Source organism: Lithobates pipiens, unplaced genomic scaffold (assembly GCF_037356315.1).
Source record: "Lithobates pipiens isolate NorthernLeopardFrog02 unplaced genomic scaffold, aLitPip1_a1.2 Scaffold_25, whole genome shotgun sequence".
Lineage (NCBI taxonomy): Eukaryota > Metazoa > Chordata > Amphibia > Anura > Ranidae > Lithobates > Lithobates pipiens.
The window spans coordinates 13,815,575-13,841,948 of record NW_027507787.1 but is presented as its reverse complement, the minus strand read 5'-3'; the positions used below and the strand labels follow the sequence as shown (position 1 = coordinate 13,841,948).

Genomic DNA, 26,374 nt, shown 5'->3' with positions numbered 1-26,374 from the left:
CGGACTTTATGGACTTGGTGATTATGCATTGACTTTTTTGGGGTTTTAAACTTGACCCAAGACCTAAGACCTGAAGACCTGAAGCACACCATTCCGTGCCTAGATCTCAGGCTCAATGTGATGATTTATTTACTCTGGGATATCCCTTCTTCTTTATGTGGATCTGAAGCTTTCTCTATATTCAAATCAGTTGGGAAGCTTCCAATAACCTTCACTCTCAGATAAAGTCTTCACAAGCCTCCCACACATAAGAGCGTAAGGTCTCCTCAGGTTCCCATGAATGGAGAGGACAGGCACAGGAGTCAAGGAGAGCTATGGCCCACAGTAATGTAGAAATATTTGGTTATCATTTTTCCCACAGCAAAAGATGAAAAGCCTCAGTGCACTTACACATATAACACCACGTGCTCCACCTAGGATACTTTCCAATCTTCCAACCTACTATTCATTTGGCATCTTTTTCCAAAATGTAAGATTTTCCCCTACAGTCATGTCAGTTATTGTACCAGCTCTGTCTAGCAATAAAATTACATTCTGTAGAAGTTACCAGCCTTTCACATCCGCTAGACAATATTGGAATAATGGTTTAGCAAGTGCATCTAATTTAATGTGTATCCTGAAAGGCAATCAGGAATACAACAAGATGGATTTAAAAGCTCTGAGTACAGCCTGTTCTGTGAGACTCACGTCAAGAGAAATTGCTAGCACATCCATAGCGTGTACAAGGAAATGCAGTTAGTATTGCAATCAATGGTAAGAGTTTGCCCAGGAAATAATGGAAGCAGATATCTACAAACAGCTGGGATGTCATGTCAGAAGGTACCAAAATTAACCCACACATTCCTGTCATCACTACAGTCAGAATATTTCAGTCTTGTTTCCGGTCCTACGTTCCTTACAAAGGACTCAGCAGACTGCTGCAGTGTCACATTATATTTTAATCACCTGCTGAGTTATAAAATTGATTGGGCTGTCATTGATTAAATCTGAAATCAGAGCTGTATACTCACAGCCTGCTCCCCATACCCTGTTTTGTTCTAGAACCTGTACAGTTCATTGAGTAGAAAAAAGCACAAACGACTTAAAGAAAAATCTGACCTCTAAAGCAAACGTGTAAGCCCTTGTACACACGGTCGGAGATTCCGACGGAATGTGTCCGATCGGACCGTATTGACGGATATTCAAACTGTGTGTGGGCTACATCGGACTGTTTCCGTGGGAGTATCCGACGTACCAAGTTTCCCAACTTGTTGGTAAAATTTTCCGACAAAATGCTCCGATCGGACATACTTCGATCATGTGTAGAGAATTCCAATCGGACAAAGTGCCACGCATGCTCAGATCAAATTCCTACACCAAAGCTATTGGCTACTAGCGTGAACGTAGTCCCGTCGTAACTAAATAACATCATCACGTCAGATTTTCCGACAACTTTGTCCGACCGTGTGTATGCAACAGTTTCAGACAAAATCCGTCGGACAAAATCTGACGGATTTGGTTGTCGGAATCTCCGACCGTGTGTACAAGGGCTAAGAAGTACCATTGTGTAAAACTAGCTTATATGGAATTTATATAGCACCAACAATATGCCCAACCCTTTATGAATTAAAGGAAAGACAGTACAGTTACAATACAACTCAAGACAAGAGGGTTAGGAGGGCCCATCTCGTGAGAGCTTACAATCTAAAAGGAAAGGGCAAAGCTTAGAAAAGGTAGCAACTGTGTGGGGATGAGTTGTCGAGAAAGCAAACTGTCAGTTGATGGCTAGAGGCGATAGACTTGATATTATGAGTTTTCAAGGATCGCCTAAAGACATACAGAACAGGAGATAACCAAACAGGTTGGAGTAGAGAATTCCAGAGGATGAAAGAGGCTCTGGAGAAATCCTGTACATGAGCTTGAGAGGAGTTGACAAAGGAACCAAAAAGAGTAAGAGGCCTCTGTAGGGGAAAAGAGGATGATTTGGGTGACAAATTGAGATGAGGTTAGTGATGTAGCTCAGGCCAGAGTTGTGGATGGCTTACTATGATGATGTTGATAGGATAATAAATTGTATTATTTGGGTGAGCGGAAGCCAGTGGAGGAATTGGCAGAGCGGGGCGGCAGATACTAATGTGTCCTTAAGGTGGAGTAGTCTGGCAGAAGCATTCATGATAAACTGAAGGGGGGATAGGCTGTGTAGGGGAAGGCCAATTAGAAGAAGTTGCAATAGTCAAGGCAAAAGATAACAAGTGGGCAAATTAGTAGCTTTGGGTTGCCACTGGTTATTTGTTATGTTATCTGTCAACATTAGGCAATATCAACTCCTGCAGACAATTAGCTATGCTCAAAAACTGCTTTAAGTGATCAGTTAAGTGGCACCCACAATGAACTGTAGGATGCATATGAATTCTTGATTTTCTTAAAGGTAAACATTTGCATAGGGCTGTGGTTGGGGAATCCCAGGGTGACGCAGATGAAGTATATAGCTTCAGCCCTATAAAACACCTACTTACAGAATATATTTGCCAAAGGAGACTCTATGACCTTGCCCATACATGAAGGTGAAGGTGTGTATAATTAGAAAAGGGCTGCGGGGGGGGGGAGTAACATGGTCTCTGGGGCTCTACGATTAAAGCCTCTTTTACATAATCCCAATATACTGTAGGTGCTTTATAAAGGTACAACTATATTTTGCATTTTTAGATTTAAAATTTAGCAGTATACTCCATAATAGTGATGGCCGAACGGTTCGCCCGGCGGTCGTTTCGCGGCGAATTTCCGACTTTCGCCGTCCGCGGGTTCGAACGCCTTTTTCCGTCGTTCGCCCCGGCGGACTTACGTGTTTAATGTATACAAGAACTTTAACCTTTCGTGACACGTTTATCATGTGTTACAGGACAACCAATTGAGACATGACAGCTCATGGACACTTGGACATTCCCCCTAACCTATAAATACACCCGATCCGGTGGCCATTTTACATTCTTTCTTCTGTCACTGTAGGGAAAGGATCCTGTGTGGAGTAGGGACAGAGAAAACGCTAGCTATTTGGTACACAAAAGTTCTTTTCAGGACTGGTATAGGTGTTAGGTCAGCAGCCTGAGTTTCTTTTGTCAGTTTAGATAAAGGGACAGAGCGCTGTATGCTGCTATTTTAGGGACAGCTCAGCCAGATTAGTCTTTCTTCATCATCATCATCATCATCATCATTAGCTGTTACTATCAGGTCCACAAAAGAGCTGTTCCAGCTAATCGTTCCAGCCTACTCTTTTTTGCCAATTTGTATAGGGACAGGCAGGAAGCAGTGTGTCAGGCAGTGAGGATAATTTTAAAGACTTGCTGTTACTATTAGTTCCACAAAGGTTCTTTTCAGGACTGGTATCAGTGGTACGGTAATAGGCTTGTACACGTATAATATTCTTTCTTCCAAATATAGAAAGAATATTATACTTGACTGCTGCCCTTCTGCTGCAGTCTGCTAAACATTCACAACTCACTTGTTCCACAAAGCTCTTTATCAGGACTGGTAACTTGGTCTGTCTAGGGTGCTACGGTACATAGGCTTGGGTGCGGTACAGTCTGCTGTTCTGTAAGGACCGCTATCGGTCCACAATAGATAGGGTTGCCGTGCACTACTGCTGACCGCTGCCCTATACTGCAGCAGTCCTTCAGCGGTATAGGGACTGACGCACAGTCTGCTAAACACTAATACACAACCTGCTTGGTCCACAAAAGTTCTTATAAGGACTGGTAACTTGGTATAGGGTGCTACGGTACATAGGCCTGAGTGCGTTACAGTCTGCTGTTCTGTAAGGACCGCTATCGGTCCACAATACATAGGGTTGCCGTGCACTACTGCTGACCGCTGCCCTATACTGCAGCAGTCCTTCATTGGTATAGGGACTGACGTACAGTCTGCTAATCACTAACACACAACCTGCTTGGTCCACAAAAGTTCTTATAAGGACTGGTAACTTGGTATAGGGTGCTACGGTACATAGGCCTGAGTGCAGTACAGTCTGCTGTTCTGTAAGGACCGCTATCGGTCCACAATACATAGGGTTGCCGTGCACTACTGCTGACCGCTGCCCTATACTGCAGCAGTCCTTCAGCGGTATAGGGACTGACGCACAGTCTGCTAAACACTAATACACAACCTGCTTGGTCCACAAAAGTTCTTATAAGGACTGGTAACTTGGTATAGGGTGCTACGGTACATAGGCCTGAGTGCAGTACAGTCTGCTGTTCTGTAAGGACCGCTATCGGTCCACAATACATAGGGTTGCCGTGCACTACTGCTGACCGCTGCCCTATACTGCAGCAGTCCTTCATTGGTATAGGGACTGACGTACAGTCTGCTAATCACTAACACACAACCTGCTTGGTCCACAAAAGTTCTTATAAGGACTGGTAACTTGGTATAGGGTGCTACGGTACATAGGCCTGAGTGCGTTACAGTCTGCTGTTCTGTAAGGACCGCTATCGGTCCACAATACATAGGGTTGCCGTGCACTACTGCTGACCGCTGCCCTATACTGCAGCAGTCCTTCATTGGTATAGGGACTGACGTACAGTCTGCTAATCACTAACACACAACCTGCTTGGTCCACAAAAGTTCTTATAAGGACTGGTAACTTGGTATAGGGTGCTACGGTACATAGGCCTGAGTGCGTTACAGTCTGCTGTTCTGTAAGGACCGCTATCGGTCCACAATACATAGGGTTGCCGTGCACTACTGCTGACCGCTGCCCTATACTGCAGCAGTCCTTCAGCGGTATAGGGACTGACGCACAGTCTGCTAAACACTAACACACAACCTGCTTGGTCCACAAAAGTTCTTATAAGGACTGGTAACTTGGTATAGGGTGCTACGGTACATAGGCCTGAGTGCGTTACAGTCTGCTGTTCTGTAAGGACCGCTATCGGTCCACAATACATAGGGTTGCCGTGCACTACTGCTGACCGCTGCCCTATACTGCAGCAGTCCTTCATTGGTATAGGGACTGACGTACAGTCTGCTAATCACTAACACACAACCTGCTTGGTCCACAAAAGTTCTTATAAGGACTGGTAACTTGGTATAGGGTGCTACGGTACATAGGCCTGAGTGCGTTACAGTCTGCTGTTCTGTAAGGACCGCTATCGGTCCACAATACATAGGGTTGCCGTGCACTACTGCTGACCGCTGCCCTATACTGCAGCAGTCCTTCAGCGGTATAGGGACTGACGCACAGTCTGCTAAACACTAACACACAACCTGCTTGGTCCACAAAAGTTCTTATAAGGACTGGTAACTTGGTATAGGGTGCTACGGTACATAGGCCTGAGTGCAGTACAGTCTGCTGTTCTGTAAGGACCGCTATCGGTCCACAATACATAGGGTTGCCGTGCACTACTGCTGACCGCTGCCCTATACTGCAGCAGTCCTTCATTGGTATAGGGACTGACGTACAGTCTGCTAATCACTAACACACAACCTGCTTGGTCCACAAAAGTTTTTATAAGGACTGGTAACTTGGTATAGGGTGCTACGGTACATAGGCCTGAGTGCAGTACAGTCTGCTGTTCTGTAAGGACCGCTATCGGTCCACAATACATAGGGTTGCCGTGCACTACTGCTGACCGCTGCCCTATACTGCAGCAGTCCTTCATTGGTATAGGGACTGACGTACAGTCTGCTAATCACTAACACACAACCTGCTTGGTCCACAAAAGTTCTTATAAGGACTGGTAACTTGGTATAGGGTGCTACGGTACATAGGCCTGAGTGCAGTACAGTCTGCTGTTCTGTAAGGACCGCTATCGGTCCACAATACATAGGGTTGACGTGCACTACTGCTGACCGCTGCCCTATACTGCAGCAGTCCTTCAGCGGTATAGGGACTAAGAGTTTTGTCACAGGGTGATTTAAAAAATGACAGGCAGAGGAAGAGGCAGGCCCTTCCGCAGGGGTGGTAGGGGTAGGGCAGGAGCAACAGCCTTGAGCCAAAGTGGGAAGTTGCAGAAGGTGCGTTCAATTACTTTAAAGGACGCACCAGACTTGGTTGAGTGGCTCACTCAGCCTTATTCTTCTGCACCCTCCTCATCCTCTCGATCTGCACCCTCTTCTTCACTCTCTGCTATGTGCACCCCCAAAGACACTACCACCAACAACACCACCACCACCACATACCTTCCGCTTGAGTGCAAATGGGGGCCTTCATGCTCCAGTGTTTTAATAGGGACCCCCGTATAAAAAGCATGAGGGTCAAGGACCAGTACTGGGTGGCAACGTACTTAGATCCCCGGTACAAACACAAAATGGCGGAAATGTTACCGCCGTCGCAGAGGGCTGTCAGAATGCAGCACTTCCAGGCCTTGCTTCGAGAAATGCTGCATTCTGCTTTTGCGTGCGCTGGCAGAGGAGCAATTCCCACTCCCAGAGAAGGATTTGCGGGTACCAATCCAACAGCGCCTGCAAGAAGAGGCCGGTTTGAAGATGTGTTGGTGACTTCGGATATGAGGTCATTCTTTCAGCCGACCCATCGACAGGTGTCATCCGGATCCAGCATCAGGGAACGCCTAGACCGTCAGGTGTCCGACTACATTGGGTTAACGGCCGATGTGGACGCTCTGAGGAGTGATGAACCCCTAGACTACTGGGTGGGCAGGCTTGACCTCTGGCCAGAGCTTGCCCAATTTGCAATCGAACTGTTGGCTTGCCCCTCATCCAGTGTCCTGTCCGAAAGGACGTTCAGCGCAGCAGGGGGGATTGTGACCGATAAGCGTACTCGCCTAGCTCACGACAGTGTTAACTACCTCACATTTCTAAAAATGAATGAGGCATGGATCTCGGAGGAATTCAACACATGTGATCAGTAGACCATGTATATGTCTATAAACAATTTTTGGAATCAAGCACACAGACCTTCTTAATTCATTTGGCTCACTTCCCTGACCCAAAAAAGCACACCGTACTATATGCCCCTACCCTCCTCTTTGAAGAGGTTGAGCGGTGTCATATTTCTACTGGGGCTGCTTATTATGAGGGGTTCCCACCATCCCTGTGCTGTGCTGACTTCCTCCTGGGTGTTCTTATTATGAGGGGCTCCCACCATCCCTGTGCTGTGCTGACTTCCTCCTGGGGGTTCTTATTATGAGGGGCTCCCACCATCCCTGTGCTGTGCTGACTTCCTCCTGGGGGTTCTTATTATGAGGGGATCACACCATCCCTGTGCTGTGCTGACTTCCTCCTGGGGCTGCTTACGGTGCTGCTGTCAGCGCTGTATGTCACGGAGCTGCTGTCAGCGCTGTATGTCACGGAGCTGCTGTCAGCGCTGTATGTCACGGAGCTGCTGTCAGCGCTGTATGTCACGGAGCTGCTGTCAGCGCTGTATGTCACGGAGCTGCTGTCAGCGCTGTATGTCACGGAGCTGCTGTCAGCGCTGTATGTCACGGAGCTGCTGTCAGCGCTGTATGTCACGGAGCTGCTGTCAGCGCTGTATGTCACGGAGCTGCTGTCAGCGCTGTATGTCACGGTGCTGCTGTCAGCGCTGTATGTCACGGAGCTGCTGTCAGCGCTGTATGTCACGGAGCTGCTGTCAGTGCTGTATGTCACGGAGCTGCTGTCAGCGCTGTATGTCACGGAGCTGCTGTCAGCGCTGTATGTCACGGAGCTGCTGTCAGCGCTGTATGTCACGGTGCTGCTGTCAGCGCTGTATGTCACGGAGCTGCTGTCAGCGCTGTATGTCACGGAGCTGCTGTCAGTGCTGTATGTCACGGAGCTGCTGTCAGCGCTGTATGTCACGGAGCTGCTGTCAGCGCTGTATGTCACGGAGCTGCTGTCAGCGCTGTATGTCACGGTGCTGCTGTCAGCGCTGTATGTCACGGAGCTGCTGTCAGCGCTGTATGTCACGGAGCTGCTGTCAGCGCTGTATGTCACGGAGCTGCTGTCAGCGCTGTATGTCACGGAGCTGCTGTCAGCGCTGTATGTCACGGAGCTGCTGTCAGCGCTGTATGTCACGGAGCTGCTGTCAGCGCTGTATGTCACGGTGCTGCTGTCAGCGCTGTATGTCACGGAGCTGCTGTCAGCGCTGTATGTCACGGAGCTGCTGTCAGCGCTGTATGTCACGGAGCTGCTGTCAGCGCTGTATGTCACGGAGCTGCTGTCAGCGCTGTATGTCACGGAGCTGCTGTCAGCGCTGTATGTCACGGTGCTGATGTCAGTGCTCTGTATTACGGTGCTGCTGTCAGTGCTCTGTATCTCCTGCACCCTCTTGTTTGCCTACCCTGGTCCCTGACCTTCCCTCTCCTCCATTGCCTTCATTAGCTCCATAGTCCTGAATTGTCAGAACAATTTCCCAAATAAAAAAAAAATGCTTGTAGTTATCGATCCCAAATTCACCTCATACATGTATTATGCTATTGTCCAGGTGGTGGGACTACGTGCTACCCCCTAATAATTACCCCGTGGCCGCAAATTCGACCTAAAGGTTTGCGAAATTCGCCTCCCATTGAAGTCAATGGAGCCCGCGGCGAACGGTCGTTTTCGCGAACGTTTGTGTCCGTTCGCGTTTCGCGTTCGCGAAACGTCCCGTCGGAAGTTCGTCCATCACTACTCCATAATATATGGTTTCAATAATTAATCAGGGTCCTCAGTAACACTGTGCAATACTAAATAGATTGACAGTATAAGCCATATTATATTCTAACGGACATTAAACCACATGTATTAAGACCTAAAGACAATTCCAACTGACAATGGCATGTTTGCTGACTGACATGGAATAAGGAGGCTAAACTATCACTCATAGGTGTGCACAGCCTACTGTATTAGGGTGTGCACCCCAAAGCTCAGACACACGTGTGTGTATATACACGCACATAAACACACCCTTATAAATGTAAAAAAAACATTTTAAAATGTATTAAAACATGGACAGTGCCAGAAAGCCTGTGGACTTTGTCAGTAGGGCAGGGGGTGGTGTCATCAGAGCGGAGATTGGTGTCAGTAAGGCAGTGGATGGTGTCAGTTGTTTTTACATTTTTTGTTTACAATTTTTTTTTAGGAGCCCTACTTAGGGGGAAAGGGGGGAGGGGTCAGAGTTTTCCCAGTACCTTTCTCCGCAGCCTCAGCTGCCCTGCACAGTGAATGAATAGGGGGTGCTCTGTGCTGAGCGGCTTCCTGTTCATTCACAAACTGAAGTATAGTAAACGCAGTTTGCTATACTTCAGTTATGAATAAACGCAGCACCAATCACTCACTGTGTTCATTCAGACAACGGGGGCCTGGGCAGCAGGGGGAATCTGGACCAGGCACGTCCGACACACCCCCTGTGCACACCAATGCTGTCACCTAAAGTGGTTGTAAAGGTATTTTTTTTTTTACCTTAATAGATTCTATGCATTAAGGTAAAATAACCTTCTTTGTGCAGCTAAACCCCCAGCTCCACCTTATATTTACCAGAACCCCATGTCGACCAGCGCTGTGCTTGAGAGCAGCATCTCTCCTTGCTTTCTCTCTACTCACCAGACAAATAGGGAACAGTGGGAGCCATTGGATCATGCAGCTGTCAATCAAATCCTATGATGAGGGAGCAGGGGACAGGGCAGACCCACAGTGTCTGTGTCTATGGACACAGGCAACGCCGCTTGGGATCAAGCCTGCAGGTCATGGTGGCAACTTGAGATGAGGAGGAGCCAGGAGAGGTGGCAAGGGACCAGAGAAAAGCAGGATCGGGAGTGCTCTTTGCAAAACGATTGCATGAAACAGGTAAGTATAACATGTTTATTATTTAAAAAATACATTTACAATCACTTTAAGAACTAGAACGAGAAGAGAAAATCTCCTTCACATTCAGGACAATAACACAAAGTCACTTATTAGCCCAACTCCAACCCACTTAAACTTTACATTGCTACGCTCTCCCACCTCAATAGCAGCTGTTGCAAATACCTAGTGCTTCCAGATATAGGAGAGTATACAACCTTCTTCCAGGATGCAGTGCCCAGACCTAAGTGGCAAATTGGCAACCTGAATACTTTCACCCTGAAAGCAGGACAGCATCATCAACTATGTGTAAGCTACAACACTATATATAATAAAGCTTTCTTGAGTACTCCAGTTTTCTCTCACTCTTCAAAGACATGTTGGTAGGTTAAGTGGTCCCTGTCTAAATGATCCCTAGAATGTTTGTGCATGTGATCTAGGGATATTAGACTGTAAGCTCCTTGATAGCAGGGACTGATGTGAATGTAAAGTACAGCGCTGTCAAATTATTTGGAGCTACATAAAAATACCCATAATCATGGGCGTCCGCAGATAGGGGTAAGGGGGGTCAACTGCCCCCCCCTGGCAGTGTTCCCAACCATCCGTGTATTTAGGGGCAGCCCCTAAAAACGGGGCTATTTTTCCATGCCTGTGAAAACCAGTGAATAAAAAAATCTGACGGTCCCGGCTTGGAACTGCACATGTGCAGTTCCGAAGCATGCCGAGAGTCTCCGATGCATCCCGATGATCTTTCTGACACTGCTGCGCCTGCTACTAGTCTTGTTCCCTCCCCCCTTCCTTCCACAGCGCGCCTTATTTGATTTCTGCACAGGAGATGCTGGAAGGAGGAGGGGAGGAGTCAGCCTCCAGTGGAGCCGGACGGACTGTCTTCAGCCTAGCAGAGGAGGGTAAGCAATGATTAGTTAAATGTCTCTCATTGCCTTGTCTTAGTGGGCAGGAGGAGGGGGGCAGAGAATGGGCTGTGTAGCAGGCTTGTTGTGTACAGTCAGTACATCGTTTTTTTGTGTGTCAGATCTGCATCGCTGTTTGCTTCTAAACTGACTAGGGGGGAAGTTTTCTGAGATCTCCCATCTAACCATTGCCTGCAGTGCTCACCAGTCCAGTCCAGGCACAGCCTCCTGAGTCCTCTCCAGAGTTACCACCTCATATGTCTGGGGCACTACAAATCCCAGCATGTCATGAGAGGGGAGGCAGCAGCAATATGATTTGGCTGATTTTCTGATGAAAAGTGCTGCTGTATATTGTGTCTGTATAGTTTGTGTGTACTGTTTGCTCATAATATAATTGATTATGTATTGTGCTTGATGGTCTTGAGGTGTTCATTCATATATTTTTATCTGAATAAGTAGTAGTGAGCACATTTTGGTCTCCTGTATCATGTCCGACTCTCCTACCGTCTCCTGTAGCATATCCGCGGCCCCTGACCGTCTCCTCTAGCATATCCGCGGCCCCTGACCGTCTCCTCTAGCATATCCGCGGCCCCTGACCGTCTCCTCTAGCATATCCGCGGCCCCTGACCGTCTCCTCTAGCATATCCGCGGCCCCTGACCGTCTCCTCTAGCATATCCGTGGCCCCTGACTGTCTCCTCTAGCATATCCGCGGCCCCTGACCATCTCCTCTAGCATATCCGCGGCCCCTGACCGTCTCCTCTAGCATATCCGCGGCCCCTGACCGTCTCCTCTAGCATATCCGTGGCCCCTGCCCTCTCCTCTAGCATATCCGCGGCCACTGACCGTCTCCTCTAGCATATCCGCGGCCCCTGACCGTCTCCTCTAGCATATCCGCGGCCCCTGACCGTCTCCTCTAGCATATCCGCGGCCCCTGACCGTATCCTCTAGCATATCCGCGGCCTCTGACCGTCTCCTCTAGCATATCCGCTGCCCCTGACCGTCTCCTCTAGCATATCCGCGGCCCCTGACTGTCTCCTCTAGCATATCCGTGGCCCCTGACCGTCTCCTCTAGCATATCCGCGGCCCCTGACCGTCTCCTCTAGCATATCCGCGGCCCCTGACCGTATCCTCTAGCATATCCGCGGCCTCTGACCGTCTCCTGTAGCATATCCGTGGCCTTTGACCGTCTCCTGTAGGATAAAACCCAGAGCCACCAAGCTGGAGCCATTTGACTGAGCTTTGCATGATGCGCCTGAGAGGAGGTCAGTGACAGTGCCGCCAGGCCAAACTGAGGGGGAGCCACTGATGTAAGGGGGCACTGATATAAATATTAAGGTTTCCCCCCTATATTAGTAACCCCCCTTACTTTAGTGTATTCACTGTACGGAAGGTGGTCTCTAGTTACCAGAGTCCCCCCCCCCCCCCCCCCCCCCCACATCAGAGTTCCTGGCATTCCCCTTCACATCAGAGTTTGCAGGATTCCCCCTTACAGTGCAAGGGGGAACTCAATCTGCGTACTCTGATGCAGTTGGGATCTCTGATGTAAAGGGAACACAGTGGACTCTGATATAAGGTGGTCTCTGGTCACCAGAGCCCCCCTCTACATCAGAGTCCCCCCTTAGATCATGATTTGCAGCGTTCCCCTTTACGTAAGTTTCGTGCAGACTCTGATATATGGGGGAACTCTGTGCTAGCTGGGTTATAGTAACCTGACCTTCATGTCAATGCAGAAATATACGTTGTTTTACTTTTGTTAAACTTAAACATATTGCTAATAGAACTAGATATATGTTTATTGTTTAAATATTGATATTTGCACTGTTTGGCACTGAAAACTGTAATTTTAGGTACTTTTTTGCAGTGCCAGTAAAAAATTGGTGCCATTTGTAAATTGTTGGCATCCTGCCAGTAAATTTTGCCTCGGAGGGTTGGCAACTCTGCCCCCTGGAATCGGGGATCGGATCAGCACTGTTAAATTCAGCACAGTGGCGTCGCTATATGGGTCTGGGCAGCCCACACCCGGGTCCCACCTGCCAGTCAGGTGACACCATCAAGGTGCTGTCAAGCCCCCGATCAGTGTAGTGTGACTGCAGGCTCTTTTCCCTGCTCAGTCCAGCAGAGAACTCAGCGGTGCTGTGACAGGAGAAAGGCGAGCTGCGGGGTGTCAGGTTTCCCCCGCTCACCCCCTTTCTCCAGTTAAGGAGAAGAGACAGTAGCTCTCACTAGGTTCCCCACCCAGCTTCCTGCCCCCTCCGTTCCTTCCCCACTGGCCATAACTGAGGGCCAATCAAAGGAGACGAGGAGAGGACAGCATCATGGGACATGTAATCCCAAAGATTTGTTGCCCCATTTTCCTAGGGGGGGAGGCTACCACTTGATCAAGAGAGAGATTGTCTGGAAAAAAGCTGAGGGAGAGAGTGCTACCGGACAAAGAACGAGGAGTGTGCTTGGCAGAAGCCAGAGAGAGAGAGTCACCCTGCCCACGCCACCAGAGAAACACACTGTTCAGTGCCACCAGAGAGTGAGCCACGCTGCCCAGCTCCATCAGTGAGTGAGCCACGCTGCCCAGCTCCATCAGTGAGTGAGCCACGCTGCCCAGCTCCACCAGTGAGTGAGCCACGCTGCCCAGCTCCACCAGAGAGTGAGCCACGCTGCCCAGCTCCACCAGAGAGAGTGCCACACTACCAAGTGCCACCAGAGAGGGAGACACGCTGCCTAGTGCCATCAGAGAGAGAAAGGCAAAGACACTGGCAGGGTACAAACATGCTACACTACTGACCAGAGTCGCCCCAGGGAAACCCAGAGGGAGTTATCATCCGGCCAGAGGGATCACTGCTTTAGTCTCACTGGGTCTGGTAAGAGGGCCTGTCGGCCATTATCCATTACTTATCCTAGGGACTGGACTACGTCTGTAGTCTCTGACCATGATAATGTGATAATGACACTGTCAAAAAGGGGCTGCTCATGGGTAGCCCTAAGATGATGCCCCCCCCCTGAAAAAAGTTCTGCGGACGCCCATGCCCATAATAAATAAATAAAACTTGGACAGGGTTAGGACTGCTGAGTAATCAAGCAGTGGAAGAGTGCGAGGAAAGCGAGTATAAGTGGGTTGGGGGTAAGATTTAAAAATATACTGAGACTTTGCCCTAAATGGTCGGAGTGACGAACTATCTTTAAAAATAAGCACGCTGATAAATAAAGGAAAATGATGAATGGCAAATGTTGTTAGACAGGTATATATTGTGCTTTTTTCAATGAATAGAGGCTTCTTTATATACATGTCATTTAGACAATCCAGCATGCCAATATCAAATTATATAAGGCATCTACATTTATTTATTTAAACTATTTCTTTTAAAAGTATCAATGATCTTTTGTTCCTGCCACACCGTACAATATACTGAACGAATAAATATCATGCATGTCTGTTCAAATCATCCGTACAGCGACACTATGAAATAAAGCTATTTGCCAACTAAAAATAGCAGCCGAAAATGCCTGCCTGCTCAGCTAAGGGAAGTCTTGGAGCTTACAAGGAGAATTCTTAGAATGAAGCCTGGAGTGAAATTTCTTTTGGTTCCTTAGACACAGCTGAAAGTGCTGAAGTCATACAGTGGGCTCAGCTGGTATACTGCGCACAGACTGTAATTGGAAGTAAAGTATTTCAAATAATATCCATCTTCTATGCAAGGAAGGAGGGAAGTAGCTTGTTGCTTAAGATGACACATAATACATTGGGTGTTCAAAACCTATATGAGCTCCAGGTGCTAAGCTGAGGATGTAAACTGGAATGATAAATAAAACATGGCAGTCTTGGTACAAAAATTTACCAAAATAAATATTACATGATTAAATAGTTGGAAAGCCAAAAGGTTTTATAGAGGCGATTGCCTCTGGTGCTTCTAATCTGGATCTATAATTTAACCTATACATTTATGCAATCATCCATTAATGTCGTAATTGTTAGAAGTTACCAGTGTCTGTGAGATTCTGGTTTTCATGCTATCACTCAGCCTGAGGACCCCTTATTTTGTTATTCTTCTGATAGATCTAATTAGACAGCCCAGGATATAAAAAAAAATTATGATCTGTTTTTCTTGATTGCCTGGGCTGGGATTACAATAGGTCACAGTAGGCCTCATATTTTTTTTCTATCATTTCATATAAAGTTATCTACATTTTCTAAGACAGATTAGAACCAGTAAGCCCTTGTACACACGGTCGGAGATTCCGTCGGAATGTTTCCTATCGGACCATTTTGTCGGAATATTCCGACTGTGTGTGGTCTGCATCGGACTGTTTCCGTCGGACCAATTTTTCCAACTTGCCGGTAAAATTTTCAGACAAAATGTTCCTATCGGACATACTCTGATCATGTGTAGCCTACTCCGACGGACAAAGTGCCACACATGCTCAGATCAAATTCCTAGACCAAAGCTATTGGCTACTAGCCTGAACGTAGTCCCGTTGTAACGAAATAACATCATCAAGTTATGTACAATCGGATTTTCCGACAACTTAGTCCGACCGTGTGTATGCAACATCACTTCCGGACCTCTTCCGGAATTAATCCGTCGGAATTACTCAGACGGATTTGGTTGTCGGAATCTCCGACCGTGAGTACAAGGTCTTAGACAACAGAATGGTCTTGACCTTTTTACTCCAAAGAACCCCTTAAAAATATTTTCAGGTCTCATGGAAACCCTGCTAAAATTAGTTAATCAAGGGTCAGTGGAAAACATGCCCCCTTTACAATAGTGGTCATAATGCCACCCTAAAAGACACGTAAAAAGATCACTAGTGTCATTCTGCTGGTTCTGCCAAGTGCTATTTGGCCCAGAACTATCCAGGCACAATCAAATGAGAGCTCAATTAATCCCCACCAACCTCGGAAGGAACCTTAGAGTTCCACAGAACCCTGGTAGAGAATGCCTACCTATATAATAGAAGTGATCCTGGTAGATGGGTGCTGCTTAGAGCAAGGTGTCTGCTTACAGGGTCCAGTAATGAGAATCCAAAACTGGCAACAGCCTTAGCTGCTAACTAGCAAAAAACACATAAACAGCTAGTTGCTGGTCCTGTAACTCTGAAAGTTTATCAACCATAGTGCCTCTTATTGCCCAGAAACATCTGGTCACCAGACAAAACATGTAAAGGTATTGTTAACAGAAAGTAATGGGAAAATTATAATTTTATGGTTGTCACTGGAACAGGAGGAGAGGGAACATTTTCTGGTGGAAACACCACGCATAATGTGTGCTGTGGTGCCATTTTATTTTGAATGGCACTCCAACCCACCTTTATATTGCAGCTGTGCTTTAACATACCTGTGTTGCTATGGCTATTTTAGTGACTTTTTATAGTGAAATAAATGTATTAATACACATTAACCCAGAAGCTGGGCTTCCTCTACTCAAATGCTAATCAACTCATTTGACTGGTTCATGGAGGCTAGTAAAATAGGAAGTGATGTTGGCAGGAAATGGGAGGAGTCAAGAAAGGAGATAAGGCAGACAAGTGCTGGACACAAAGGAGAGGTGTTCTAGAAGAAGACTTGGGTGGAAGTAGGACAACAACTCCATGACACCAGGAAGAACGGAGTAGAAGGAAGGTCTGTGCCAAGGCCAAAGAAGGAACTTCACCTGGAGATGACACTAAATCTACACTATAAACCAAGCTAAGTAACCTTATAGTGTATCCCTATTGAATACATTGCAGTAATGTGCAGTGATTAATTTTAACTGATTCCTCCACATAAAATAAATATATTTAAGGCAGGGGACCAGTCAAGCAGCTAAAACATGGCAAAAATATATATAAGTGAATGTTTTATCCGTGAAAGGTTTGTACTTCTGCGTAGCCAATCTTTGGTTATACGATCTTCTTTCAAATAACGCAGACAGATCCTTGACCTCCACTGAAGAACAAACTGCTTCTTCAAAAACACCCTCAAGCTTGCTGATTGGAAAATGAAAGAATAGCAGCATACTGATGCGTCATCATTCTGAGCTGGCATTCTGGAGACATTGTATACAAATGCTCTAGCGTCTTTGAGTAATTAGAAAACGAAGTGAGGTGGTCTGCGTTCAATTGTGGGTGGAGGGATTTACAATCAGTGGTGGAGTGATTAAAAACAACTCTTTGAAAGTCTCTTTGATGTCACTTGAGGTGCTTTGGAAGACTTTAATTGTAGAAGATTTTGTAGAGACTACTATTACATTTAATTTGTTTATCCAGCACTATTAATGTTGAGAGTGTTCAATTGCTTCTATATGTGAACAATATTCTGCACTTCTTCCCTCTATCCAGTGGATGAGATGGAGCAAACACCTAAATTTATGTCGGGCCGCATGCCATTTAGATTACCTTCAGATTCAATATGCTGACCATACAAATAACCATACAACTGTTGATTACTATATAATTAGATAAATGATCATTTTTATATCAACAGATTAAAAGGAACCTGCAGTCTTGTGTAAAATCCAACTGAATTCAACTTTAAACTGCTCTATTACATGAAGCGTAAAGCCCCCGAAAAAGTAAATCGCTGCAGCAATACTGCAAGGGTTAACTCGCCCTTTTCATTGTGGGGATAAGAAGTCAGTTTTACTTACCAGATCCTCTGCTCCCTAATGCTCTGTCAGCGGATTGCCCCTCTGTGTAATGGAATTCCAGTACGGTGACTGGTGCATATATATGTGCATGAGCATAGCATCACTCATACAAATGAGCACAAGCGCATCGCTAATGGAAATGAGCATAGGCGTATGTGGGAGTGTGCCCAAAGTTTCTGGCGCCAGACGGGCTTTGCTCACCGTCAGTGCTTTCTGGTCTTCAGCTTTTCCTGTGTCTCGAGTGTATCCTGTATCTGATTTCCATTGATGACTGGGCTTGTTACTGACCTGATCCTGCCTGTACCTCTGCTCCCCCGTTCCTGACCCTGGCTTTGTTCCTGACAATGCTTCCACCTGCGCTTCTGTACCTTGTTGCCCACCTGCTGCTGACCTTGGCTACCCCTGTGACCTCACTCCTGCCACCGATTTGACTTCATACTACCTGTGAGTGTCTGCTTCAGCTGTACTTCATAACTGCTCCAGTCATCACAGTATGTTCCTGCCTAAAGCTTGCTGAGAGCTTCCGAAGCCATGCTTCCAGAACCTGTAGTACATGCATCCCTTTTGTCTCGGCTGATCCTGTGTGCTTCACATCTGCTCCTGGCCTGATGTCCTGCCTGACTTTGTAAGCCTGCATCTCATGCTGAAAATTCTGCTATCAACACCTGCTGGCATTTGTGTTCCTCCTGTCCCTCGGCACTATCTGTTTCACCTTCAGTGGGGCCTGGGCTGAAGATACAAGTGAAGCCAACCTCATTGATTCAGACTGCTATCAGGTATGTGAAACTCGGCATCCTCATGTCCAAACCAAGGCCCTGCACCTTGATGACATTAAAGAACTCTGAAGCACCGGGGGAGAGGAGGACCAGTCTAGCAGTTTGGAGGAACCTGCATGTGTAAAGGATAAGTTGGGCAAAACTACTATACTGGGTTTTCTTAGACATAAATGAGCAGTCAACCCCATCAGTGAGGGTGCAGCCCAGAGTTCAGCTTTAATTATAGAAAAAGTGCCAGGAAAGAATCCACCTCCTTTATATTTAGGCACAACATATAAATTGGGGGCTAATATTATTTTTTTCAAGTTCAGGGTTTTGCATCTCTGTGTAAGAAAACACAACTACAAAAAAATTCAACTATGAGCAAGCACCAAAGTTAGTAGGTGCAACACAACCAATGACCCTTTCAGGTAAGAGTGCCAGTATAGCAAATAAATACAGCAATTGAATGTGAATGATAATTATTGTGGGTTTACTTTACATTTAGTATTGATACCTTTTTAAACTGATGTGTTTTATATATTTTTAGCCATTTTTATAAAGAGTTTGATTTACTAATAAACAGAGTGCTCCAATAGAATGTAGAATGTAACAAAAGCACAGTGGCGGATGGTGTTTTTTTTTTTTTTTTGGAGGGGGCAAAAAACAACCACTTCCTGAGTGACCGGTGGAACCTCCCCTCCCGCATGCCCTCACTATCTCTTCTTACCCCCTTTGGGTGGCAGGGAGCGGCTCCTGTGTCTGCTCCTCCATCACGGTGGCTTCTGCCGTGCGTCTCCTCCCCTTCTCCTAGGCATCCAATAGGATCGCCTGTCCTTTAAGCAATCGAGTGATGGGTTTCAAGACCCACTTCCTGATTGGCCGGGAGGAGGATCAGTGTTACAATAGCAAATATTCGTTTGCTATTATAACACATCTGGGTGGGCTCTGTTTGCAGTGCTCTGCGCTCCAAGCCCACCCTATTTTGAAGCCTATTAGAGCCTCTAGCTCTAAGCAGGTGCTTCAAACCCCCCCCCCCATTGGAATCCATGCATCCAGCGTCCTGCAACGGGGAGGGGGCGGCAGTTGTGCGCCCTTAATGGACGGGCCGCCCCTACAAAATCAGTTAACTTTCAAACTTGCTCTCTCTGATTCAAATTTTGTAATGCAGTGTGAACATTACAAACAGGAAGGAGTGTGGATCAGTCATTCTTTCTTTGAGCTTGAAGGACTGAGCTCTGTTAACAACAGGATTTTTTCCTCAAAACTGCTAAAACAAATCTAACAAGCACATAAAAGGTACTGAGAATTCCACTAAAAATTAAAATCTGAGCTCACCCCATCTCAGAAACAACCATACATGCTGGCCTGGGAGAGGGATCTCAATTATGATAATGACTTGGAATCTTGGGAGAGGGATCTTAATTGTGAGGGTGACTTGGAATCTTGGTCATCCAAGCTCCCGCTGCCCCATTGTTTTCAATGTGAGGGGGTGCTTTAGGAGCGGTGAATACACCGCTCCTTTAGCACTGCAAAGATGCGGCTTGCAGGACTTTTTTGACCGTCCTGCAAGCACACCGCTCCAGTGTAAAAGCCCTCGGGGCTTTCAAATTGGAGTGAATTGAGCGGCTCTTTCAGGGTGCTTTGCAGGTGCTACTTTTAGCGCTATAGCGCCTGCAAGGTGCCTCCGTGTGAAAGTAGCCTAAAGTTTTGTTAGAACTTTTGTCTCTCTGTATTGGAACTTTGCTTTGTTTGCTTTTTTTGCAAATGACATTCTAGTGTCACTGTCTCAATCTTTACATTGTAAACAATAAAAATGTATTGAACGTAAAAATGTAAATCTGAAATACTCATATGGATTATTCCATATTTACTGGATTAAAAAAATAAATTTTATTTATTTATTTAATAAATATTACTATAACAGACAGATATATACACAAAAACGAATGTGCATTCCCTTTCCCTTTTTATTAAATTAGGTCTAAAATTGAAACCTGGTTTGTTCCTTGTATATCCAAATCCCATTAAGCATAAAAATGGATATAATATATTGGATTTAACATATTGCAAATCATTTTATTCTGAAATGTTATGTGGAATGTAACTCTGACAAGCACAACATTGATACATGCTAGGTGGCACAGTGGAGGCAGTAATTTTAATGCGATTGGATGACGACGAGGCCAGGTCATATAACAGCTCTTCAAGTCAGTAATGTATTTTTCCTAGTAGAAAATGCTCTGATCCCCAAAAATTGCAACTGATCTCCATATCTGATAGGATTGGACCTCTTCCTATTTACTTCCATACCAAGATACTGCTGCCATCAACAACTAAAGAATTAGTGATGTTTCCAATTTAAAAAAAAAGCAAATATGTAGACACGGAATGTACGCACAGGGCTAATGATAGTGGAACTACACTTTATCAGAGATCTTTCTGTAAAAAAAATGTATACATAAATCTTTGACTCAAAGTATTGGAGCAAGAAGGTTAGAATGACAGCCAATCAATTAACGGTTTGATCTACTAACCTTCTGGGTCCTCTCTGGTGATAGGTTTTCCTTTAATTAATACAAGCAAGATGTAAAGAGAGGAATTTATCAAAACTGGAGCAGCCACAATCTGGAGCAATTCAGCTTCTAGCTTCAGCTTGTTCAGTTAAGCTTCAAAAATGAAAGATCAAAGCTGATTGCAAAGGTGGACTGTCCACTAGGGGTTCCCGGGCTCTGCCCCTCTCTCCAGGCCACCCCTTATATGCAATGGATAGATTCATGCATGGTATGAATCTATCCATGGCTGCCACAGCCACCCCCTATTCATGTGTCCGTCCCCTTTCACGACACTGGCGGAAGAATTACAACGGCCAGGGTTTCTTTTAAGCACCTGAGTCAGAGGCTCTAATAGGCTTCAAAATAGGGTGGGCTCGGGACACAGAGAGTGCGACCGGAGCCCACCCAGGTGTGTTGCAACAGTGAATGAATATTCGCCTGATGAAGTCACGTGGGCATGGCGCTACGCGTTAGGACAGACAGGCACAGGACATGACGCCAGCGTGCGAACTCGCCACTCGAGGAGATTAGTTCTTTACACTGTTGTTCATGTGAGTACCACAGTTGTTCATTTTAATAAATAATTATCTGGTTTTACAATACTACACTATCTGCAAACCCTTTTCTCTTATATATCATACGGGTAAGCCCGGGAGGGACCCCCATGATACTCACTGGTTGCAAAAAAGTTCTGTTAATATATATATATCGTAGTGGGAACCATCCATCAGGAGAAAGATGCCCCCTAGAGGATTTTCGTTTTATGTTATCCACAAGAAGTTTACAGTGTGACCTACTATACTATCCAGGATCTTCACTGTTATCTTCATATGCTGTTACCTTACAGCTGTAAGGTGAGAGGCCACCTTGCACTGAGGTATCACTGCACAGAAGAGAAAAAGGCACTTATATTTATTTTTGCATTTTGCACAGGGTGTTAGAGGGAATCCAGCACTACAGTCACCCCTTTTCCCATTGCCAACCTATTTATTCAGGACATCTGTTACATTTGTTATTTGTGTGCACTATACCCTTTGGACTTCATCATTGTCAGTCTAGTCACATAGTACTTTATTTATGACTGTAGTTATTACGTCATTTGTTTATACACTGTTTGGATTTTCTTATGATATATGTACTGCTATTGGCTTTTACCACAACATTATTCACTTATTTGATCACTTTTGCACTCATTACTAACAGCGCAGCACCATTTACTTTGCATACAAACAGAATCCATGTTTCATTTTTGGAACTGCATGAGGCCTGGTTCACACCTAAGCATTTTTCAGTTATGCAGACACGCACTACAGTTCATTTAATATGGTTTCCTATTGGTACCACTCAAACCTGTGTGTTTTCCACTGGTGCGTTTTTTTGGAAAGGGTCAGGGACTTTTTTTTTTCTGCAGCATATTGCATTTTTGCATTGACTTCAATGGAAATGCATCAAAAACACAGTACTTGCATTTTTTATGTGTTCTGCTGCGTTTTCTATTTTTTCCCCCCCAGAGGATAACAGACACCCCCCAAAAAATGCATCAAAAATACATTAAGGGTCAGTTCCATGCAGTTCTGTTTTTTCTGCACCAATACAGTCAGTTTCCGGTCAGTTTCTGCACTGGAAACTGACCAAAAACTGACTGCATGATGTGAACTAGAGCCATTGGAATACATAAAAAACACTGTGCATGCATTTTTAATGCAGAAAAAAAGCACACGGAACTGAATGGAACTGCGTCTGGTGTGAACTGGCCCTAAAAAGCATATCAAAACCACATGTGAAAAAAAAGCAAAATGCCCTGGGAAAAGGCATTAACTGCAACCTACATAGATGTGAACCAGACCTAAAACAATAAAGGGAAACAGATTGGTTACTACTGGCAACAAAAGTTCCTAGTCCCCATAACAGAACGATTCAAACAAATCCAGCACCATTTTTAACTAGAGCAAGTTCGTAGACTAATGACAGTACTGTATATAATTCTCAAATAGATACCAGCTTCAGCAAGTGCTAAATTATTTTTATTAAATACGTCCACAAATGTTTATCTGTGGTTTACAGGGCTATCTATACGTCTCCAAAAAAATGCCAAGCGAAACACAAGCAAAATAGTGGAGAAATGTAATCCAACTCGTCCGCAGGGATATTTCTCTTTACTATCGGCCCTGTAAACATACCAGTGAGTACAACAAAGCACAGCCATTTAGCTTGTGACCAATAAATGTTCTTCTCATCATACGCAATTATCAAATATTAGCACAAAATGCTGACACGTTGTCACGGGCAAGCTTCCAGAGAGCCGCATGCCTTAAGAAAACACATACATCAACAGAAAATCAATATTTCCTAATTTAGCAGAGTGGCCACTTTATTCCAGATAAAGCTTCTGTTCCCTTGGAAAGAATTAACGGCCAGTGTCAGATGTGGTCAGTCCTCTGCAAGACGGGTAACGTTCACTTACCATATTGTTCAGGTTTTAAACCCACAGGGGATCAGAAAATTCAACGTTAACATAGCAGCCATCATCAACATAGCACCATAGAAAGTGATAGCGAGAAGAGACGGTTCACGGTCACTTACCTGGAAAGAGAAAAGGACAAAATTTGAGCTTGCTAATCGCAAAAGGCTAAGCTCTTTACCATGCTACTAATTAGTTTGGACACAAAGTAGGATCAAGGCCTGACGTGGCAAAAGGAAACAGGAGTGTTTAACCTTGGGGTGAGGGGGATATTTGATGGAGTGACACATTAGAGACGGGAAAGAATTCATTTATTGAACAGAAACATTCAGACTGTTTAAGGGATCGCACAACAGACGAGACAATGGGGCAGGTGATGGATATGTAAGCATCTCAGGTCTCGCTGTGGTTATCCCTTCAGGAAATATCGAATGATTGAAGCGAGATCTGTGGCAGCTTTCTCTCTTTGTAGGCCAGCCGGGTGCAGGTTGTTGTTGGGAGTCTGCCAGTGATCTCCTAGGCAACTGACATCTCAAAGGAGCCACAAATAGCAGCAAACCCCAGCGTGCTTACTGGTGTCGCGCACAATCCTATCCTGCCTGACAGCAAACATGCAAGTAATCTTCAAACATGCGTTGTGCAAACAAACGTAATCAAGCTTTCTTTTGACTAGCTGGAATTCACCACTTCGTCTGGGTTTGATACAGAATTTTATGGTGACTGCCACTGGTTAAGGCTAGGTTCACATCTATGCAGGTTGCGGTTGATGCATTTTACTGGCGCGCATTTTGCGCTTTTGAACATGTGTTTGTTGTGTGTTTTGCCGTTTTGTTTTTGCTAATAGGAAAACATGACAGTTCTGTTCATGTAGTGTGACTTTAAACTCTCTGGCACTCAAGTAGCATCAAAGTCACATCAAAGTTGCAAAATACGTGAACAGTATGGTCATACTTTCCTATTCGCAAGAAAAAAATAAAGAAACATAAAACGCATCAAAAACACAACACTTGCATTTTTGGTGCGGGTCCACTGAAGTCTATCACATGCAAAAAGCAACCTGCTGCGGGAAACCCTGTCCAAAAATGCAGAGGCTGAAAAATGCATAGATGTGAACGATGTTAAAAGTGAATTTCTGCAAAAAGCATTAAAAAACACATTGGTGTGAACCAGGCCTTATATCACTGTGAAACAGAACCAAATTGCCTATCCTACAGTAACCAATCAGCTTCTGTACCATACTAATCTAGAACCAGTGGTCTCTAAACTGCAGCCCAGGGGCCAGATGTGACCCTTTGCTTGCCTTTATACAGCCTTTAGGGCACTCTACCTCCCACTGACACCAAAGATGGAGCACTATTTATCCTACTGATACCATAGTTGGGCCATTATTCTTTCCACTGACACCATAGTTGGGTTTATAAATCTTATTACACAAGATTTACACAACTTTTGCCCAAGATACACATATTTTTCTTAGTGGATTCAATTGTTAAACGCTGTGAATTCTGGGTGAAAGTTGCGTGAATATTTTGGGAAATCATTGATAGTGGTGTTTACTGGCCGTACATTCATTCTGTCTGCTATATAGAGCGCTGACAGAAAGGAAGACGTCTCTCCTTGGGATACAATCATCCTACAATTCTACAACCCAGGAGCAGGGCCATCTTTAACATTGATTGGACCCTGGGCAAACATTTACTTGGGCTCACCCAAATCCACTTATCAACTATTTGCAGGAAACACAGATTCAAGGGGAAGCTGCTTTGGGCCCCACAACAATGGCTGGGCCCGGGGCAGCTGTTCCTTTTGCCCTGCGTTAAAGATGGCCCTGCCCAGGAGCAGGAAGAACATGGGCATCACTCTGATGGGAGTACTCCTGTCTACAGGCATTCATCTGCACCATTCTGTTTATGTGGACATAATTCACCAATCACTGGAAGGTCTGTGTACAACTCTGGGGAGTGAGCAAGTGCAGCCTGATATACTGAGTACATAGGAGATCTATGAGAAGGAAATCAGTGAGTTATTTGTAGTGATCACCTCCTTGGAACAGTGTGCTGAGGACTGGATTTCTTGCCTACTGACATTTGCACTGGCACACTGTCTGTGAATAAGACATTTGGAATGGATGCTGAGTGTGTGTGTATTGATCCCGGGAGTGTCCATGTAAAGGATGCAATCAGCATACATGATGATGATGATGATGATGAAGCTCACAGAGCTCACCCTCTGTACAGTGTCTGGGATCAGAGTGACAGCGGAGCACGAACCCCGCCCACCTGGCATCATAATCACATCAACCAATGGCCGTTCATATAGGCGGGGATATAAGAGGCCAATGTGAGTGATGCTATGATGGAGGAGGAATGTTGAACAGTGACCCGGCATGGCAAGAGAGGCGCTAACAGGGACAAAAACGGAGCGCAAGACAGTCGCTAATAAGGAATAATGGGGTGCAAAGCAAGCATTAGTGGAGGATAACGGGGCATAAGGCAGGCGCCAATAGCAATCAACTGGGCGCTATGCAGGCGCTTGTAGGAAATAATGGGGCGCAAGGTAGGTGCTAACAGGGATAAAGTAGGCGCAATACAGGCGCTATGGAATAGGGTTTAATACCAGTTTAGGGAATCATGCACACTGCTCCTTTGGACGCCTTTTCTGTTTACAAGGGAAATGCAGCTTAAAAGCCGCATTTTTCAAAATCATTTATGCGTGTTTACGTGCATTTCTGTGCATTTGCCCTTAATACATTCTATTGATCAGAATATTCATCTTTTTTAATTGATCTATAAATGCTCCTCTCCTGAATACATAGGTGATGTTATTTTTTCCTGCCTGTAAGTGCCTGTGTGTGTGGACATGTAGGCTAACAGGGGTGTTTAGAGGCGTGAAAAAAACACCTACCTGTAAAACAGACATTTTTAGGTCCCGTTCACACTGATAGGACATCAGAAGTTGGACCCCATTCTGTGTAATGGAACTGTTCTAATTAGTGCAACTTGAGTCGCACCGACTTAGATAAAGGTTTCTGCACTACTTTTGTTATGACCTGTATTAACTTTTGTTACAGAAGCCGCATGGAATTCATGCCAAAGTTGCGCTGTTTGTTATATTTATTTATTAAATCGCAGTCAACATTACTATATGAAATACGGGGACGTCGCAGACTTTGTTTTGCAGATAAGTAGCACATAATGTGCTAGCATGTGATGCATACTAGCAAATTATGCCTTTACTTTGCAGGGAAGAAAAAAGGGGAAGAAAAACTACAGAGTTTACTTCCTCTTTAAAGTGGTTGTAAACCCTGGTATACCACTTGAGATATTCACTATATGCGCTGTTGCC

The 26,374-nt window shown here is 45.4% G+C and overlaps 1 protein-coding gene across 3 annotated transcripts in view; it reads right to left on the bottom strand.

Moving 5' to 3' along the window:
• ANK3 (ankyrin 3) overlaps nt 1-26,374 on the bottom strand; it is a 906,473-nt gene that overhangs the window by 502,216 nt on the left and 377,883 nt on the right. Inside the window, exon 1 of one of the 3 annotated variants that reach the window (XM_077454087.1) lies at nt 23,033-23,054. The exons of the other annotated variants lie outside the window; for them this stretch is intronic. Coding sequence (XP_077310213.1) covers nt 23,033-23,035 — 3 coding nt within the window. The 5' untranslated portion in view covers nt 23,036-23,054. Of the gene's footprint in view, nt 1-23,032; nt 23,055-26,374 lie in introns of those variants that run through there. 3 annotated transcript variants of the gene reach the window in all.